The following is a 5,284-nucleotide window of genomic DNA, read 5'->3' on the forward strand; positions in this document are numbered from 1 at the left end:
CCTACTTCCCACCGGGAACCACGAGGTGCTGTGACGTGGTGGCAGGCGCATAGGGCAGACTGCAGCTTCCCCACCCCCCAGCTCGAGCCTCCTCTAGGACCCCATTGAGACGTCACCACGGTAGGTTTTGTTTGGTCTGCGTCCTGTTGCCCCAGGAGACGAGATGCCACAGGCCTCTCCAGGAGTCTCAGAGTGACGCCAGAGAGCCCTCGGCCTTGACTCACAACCCTCCCAGAGAGGCTCCTGCCTCCAGCGCGAGCCCCCTCCCCCACCTTCCAACCTCGGAAGGCCAAATTACCCTCAGATTCTCTGGGAAAGGAGAGCAAGAACGGCCTCATGAGTGAGGCAGGAGAAGCCACCCTTACGGAGGGGGCCGCTTCTGTCTCCCCTCAAGCCACGCAGAAACACCTGGCATCCTTGGGAGGCGGAAATCCTCCCCAAGTCTTAGGTGAAGGCAACTTCGGCGGGGATGAGATCCCCAAGGCCACCGCGGAGGGCGCCAAGGTGCCCAAGAAGGTTATCGCTAAGAGGGTGCGAGGCTCTGTGAAGTGGTTTAACGTGAAGAATGGGTACGGTTTCATCAGCAGGCATGATACCCAGGAAGATGTGTTTGTTCACCAGACGGCCATTACCCGTAATAACCCTCACAAGTACCAACGCAGCGTGGGCGACGGCGAGACTGTCGAGTTTGACGTGGTGCAGGGCGAGCGGGGCACTGAAGCCGCTAACGTGACCGGGCCAGCAGGCACGCCAGTGGAGGGCAGCCGCTATGCCGCTGACCACCCCCGCTTCCGCCGGGGCTTCTACATCCCCCGCCGCGCGCCACCATCACGGGGTCCCAAGGGCGCTGAGGACGACGACGTTGACGAAGGCGAGGGCAGTGGCGAAGACTTCACCGGGGCCCAGGGCCTGAGGCGCCGCCTGCCTGGCCACGCCCAAGACCAAAGGCTGAGGCGCTTCCCTCCCTTCCGCAGGGCCCCAGCCGTGACCCGCCGCCCATCAGCGCTGGCTACCACCAGCGGCCCACGGGCCGCCCACCTGCCCGTTTCCGTCTCAACAAGGTCCGAGGGCGAGCCGCGACGAGGACCCGGCCCCAGCTACCTGCTGAGTCGCCCTAGGGGCCGAGGCACCACTCTTGGTCCAAGACCCTCACCAGGCGTCTCTGAGGAGCTGGAAGCAGAGCAGGAGGAAAGCCGGCGCGACGCTGCGCTCCTGCTATGTGGAGGAGAGAGTGCATGAGGAGATAGTAGATTGGTCAGCCTGGCAATGGGAGGCCTCACTTTGGAGGAATGGAGGCCATAAGGGGCCAAACTAAGGGATCTTGAACTTTTCCCTGCTCACAAGGTGCCTGACAGGATCCATTAGGGGAGGTGATGTGGTGATTGCTGGCTGGACATGGTGATTGATGGATGGAGGTGGAGTGGGGAGGACTGAAAGTAAAGAGGCGGGTCACAGAGTGTATGTATCTGGGGTGGGTGAAGAATATTAGCTGACGATGGGAACGTTCTGCTGTTTTTCCTAGCTGCTCCAGAATTTAGGCATACTTAACTAAGGGCAAACTCCAGCAGCCCAACAGGAGGCAAAGGGTATCACCTAAGACATAACAGAGAGATGCCTGGGATGTCTCCAGAAAACTTTGATTTAAAAACAAAAACAAAAACAAAAACTATATCCCTCGTGCTAATCCTCTTTCCTCTCTGAACTCCACAGAAGGCAAATATCTGTGGATGCAGAGTTCTAAAGTACAGGGTCTCCTTCAAAGACAAGATAAGGGACTTATGCATTAACCATGTTAATCTATAAACAGCTGCACTATGTCCTAAGGGTACCCCCTTTGATATCACTAAGAAGATAACCTCGTCATTGCCTATGCCGTGTTCTTGCCCCACTAGTCTTGTCACCTTCCTTAGTCCCACAATACTAATCTTGTCACCTTCCTAATAAAAGTCATGTGGGCTAAAGCCTAGGTGCCTTTTGTTCTGTGAAACAGAGTGCCTCCGGGTCTCCCACTTTCTAAATGTAAGGTAGTCTTGTGTGTTTGTTTAACCCACGGTCCCTCTTCCAGGATCCCCCACTGCCCTGCAGCGCTGGACACGGCACTGCTCCCACTTCATGTACCAGATATTACTTGGTTTTCTTGAGTGAAAAAAATGTGAATTTAGCGGCTATCTTTGTTTGAGTCATTGAAAGGTGACACACCCCAGCCTAAAGCTTTAATAACAGCCTCCTTAGACACCATTGACTGGGAGACTCTGCACCAGAGAACATGAGTAGGAATGCTGTATGTACGTACATTAGAGCATCATCCCAGAACGCCTGTCCTATTTATTATAATTGAATTTAAAGTCAAGCGAATGAGATTCTTCAACTCCTAAGAGAAAGTTGGATCATGACTCTGAAGTAGAACCCCCAACAACAATCCATTTCCTTCGTGGGACTTGCAATACCAACAGAATGGCACCTTGTAGCTGATCTGGATCACATCATGAATCCCCTTGATGTTGGAGGGGTGCCAACTGGTATTTCCTTTTTCTCTTTTGTAGTTGGAGCTGTCTGCTCCCATGCCACTGCCACTATTGACTGGTTGGCTGAGTTCTGTTTTATATATATAGATCTAGATCTAAATCTAGATATGTAAACACACACACGTGCATATATATACATATATACACATATATGAGTGTTCTGTTTCATACACACACACACACACACACACACACATACACAAAGGGCCATAATACAATAATGTGTGTATATGTAATAATATATATAATATATATATATATAAAACAGTTCAGGGTGTACATCATAGTGATTCAAGTATTTGTGCAGATCGTACTCTATTATAGCTTATTACAAGATAGTGGCTATGATTTCCCTTGTTATACAGTATATCTTGATGCTTATCTATTGTAGACACAGTAGTTTATATATGCTAATCCCACATCCCTTAATTTCTCCCTTTCCCCTCTCCTCTCCCCTTTGGTAACTACAAGTTTGCTTTCTATATCCGTGGGTCTGTTTCTGTTTTGCATATACATGTGTTTACATTATTTTTCTTTTTCTTTTTATTAATATTTTAATGAACAGTGCCTCACTTTGATTTTATGTTTTTTTAATATTACTCAATGAATTTATGACATTTATAGTTGTACAATGATCATCACAACCCAATCTTATAACATTTCCATCCCAAACCCCCAGCATCCCCTGCCCCCCTCAACCTCTCTCCTTTGGAAACCATAAGTTTTTCAAAGTCTGTGAGTCAGTATCTGTTCTGCAAAGAAGTTCATTATACATATACAAGAAAATACATTATTTTTCTTTTTTTGCATTATATGTTTTTTCAAAGTTTTATTGAAGTATAGTTGATTTACAATATCATGATAATTTCTGTTGTACAAAAAAGTGATTCAGTTATACATGTACCCACAACCCTTCTTTATCAGATTATTTTCCCATTTGGACCATCACAAACTGTTGGGTAGAGTTCCCTGTGCTATACAGCAGGTCCCCAGTGGTCAATCATTCCACATACCACAGTGTGCATATGCCAATGCCAAACCCCTAGTCCATCCCTTCCCCTGCCACCAGTCCCCTCTGGTAACCATAAATTTGTTTTTAAAGTCTGTGAGTCACTTCAAAAGTCACTTCAATAAGTGGTTCAGTGAAAACTGGACAGCTACATGTCAGATAATGAAATTAGAACATTCTCTAACACCAGAGAAAAAATAAACTCAAAATGGACTAAAACCTAAATGTAAGACTGGATACTATAAAACTCTTAGAGCAAAACATAGGCAGAATACTCTGTGACATAATCCACAGCAATATCTTCTCAGATCCACCTCCTAGGATAATGAAAATAAACACAAAACTCTTTAAATGGTGCCTAATTAAACGTAAAAGTTTTTGCAAAGCAAAGGAAACTATGAACAAAATGAAAAGACAACCCACAGAAAGGGAGAAAATATCTGCATATGATACAACTGAAAACGGACTAATCCTCAAATATACAAACATTATATGCTATCAGTTTTATGTGGAATCTGAAAAAAGGATACGAATGAGCTTATTTACAGAATAAAACTGATAGCATATAATGTTTGTATATTTGAGGATTAGTCCGTTTTCAGTTGTATCATATGCAGATATTTTCTCCCTTTCTGTGGGTTGTCTTTTCATTTTGTTCATAGTTTCCTTTGCTTTGCAAAAACTTTTACGTTTAATTAGGCACCATTTAAAAAGTTTTGTGTTTATTTTCATTATCCTAGGAGGTGGATCTGAGAAGATATTGCTGTGGATTATGTCACAGAGTATTCTGCCTATGTTTTGCTCTAAGAGTTTTATAGTATCCAGTCTTACATTTAGGTTTTAGTCCATTTTGAGTTTATTTTTTCTCTGGTGTTAGAGAATGTTCTAATTTCATTATCTGACATGTAGCTGTCCAGTTTTCACTGAACCACTTATTGAAGTGACTTTTGAAGTGACTCACAGACTTTAAAAACAAATTTATGGTTACCAGAGGGGACTGGTGGCAGGGGAAGGGATGGACTAGGGGTTTGGCATTGGCATATGCACACTGTGGTATGGGAATGATTGACACTGGGGACCTGCGTAAGCACAGGGAACTCTACCCAACAGTTTGTGATGGTCCAAATGGGAAAATAATCTGATAAAGAAGGGTTGTGGGTACATGTATAACTGAATCACTTTTTTGTACAACAGAAATTATCATGATATTGTAAATCAACTATACTTCAATAAAACTTTGAAAAAACATATAATGCAAAAAAAGAAAAATAATGTATTTTCTTGTATATGTATAATGAACTTCTTTGCAGAACAGATACTGACTCACAGACTTTGAAAAACTTATGGTTTCCAAAGGAGAGAGGTTGAGGGGGGCAAGGGATGCTGGGGGTTTGGGATGGAAATGTTATAAGATTGGGTTGTGATGATCATTGTACAACTATAAATGTCATAAATTCATTGAGTAATATTAAAAAAACATAAAATCAAAGTGAGGCACTGTTCATTAAAATATTAATAAAAAGAAAAAGAAAAATAATGTAAACACATGTATATGCAAAACAGAAACAGACCCACGGATATAGAAAGCAAACTTGTAGTTACCAAAGGGGAGAGGAGAGGGGAAAGGGAGAAATTAAGGGATGTGGGATTAGCATATATAAACTACTGTGTCTACAATAGATAAGCATCAAGATATACTGTATAACAAGGGAAATCATAGCCACTATCTTGTAATAAGCTATAATAGAGT

The 5,284-nt window shown here is 43.9% G+C and overlaps 1 protein-coding gene across 1 annotated transcript; it reads left to right on the top strand.

Moving 5' to 3' along the window:
* The first annotated feature begins 336 nt into the window (after positions 1 to 336).
* Positions 337 to 1,239, top strand: LOC125118031 (Y-box-binding protein 3-like). The gene has a single exon (XM_047764206.1). The coding sequence runs from the start codon at positions 337 to 339 to the stop codon at positions 1,237 to 1,239; it is 903 nt and encodes a 300-aa protein (XP_047620162.1).
* Positions 1,240 to 5,284: the final 4,045 nt, after the last annotated feature.

Source organism: Phacochoerus africanus, chromosome X, assembly GCF_016906955.1.
Source record: "Phacochoerus africanus isolate WHEZ1 chromosome X, ROS_Pafr_v1, whole genome shotgun sequence".
NCBI classification, from domain to species: Eukaryota; Metazoa; Chordata; class Mammalia; order Artiodactyla; family Suidae; genus Phacochoerus; species Phacochoerus africanus.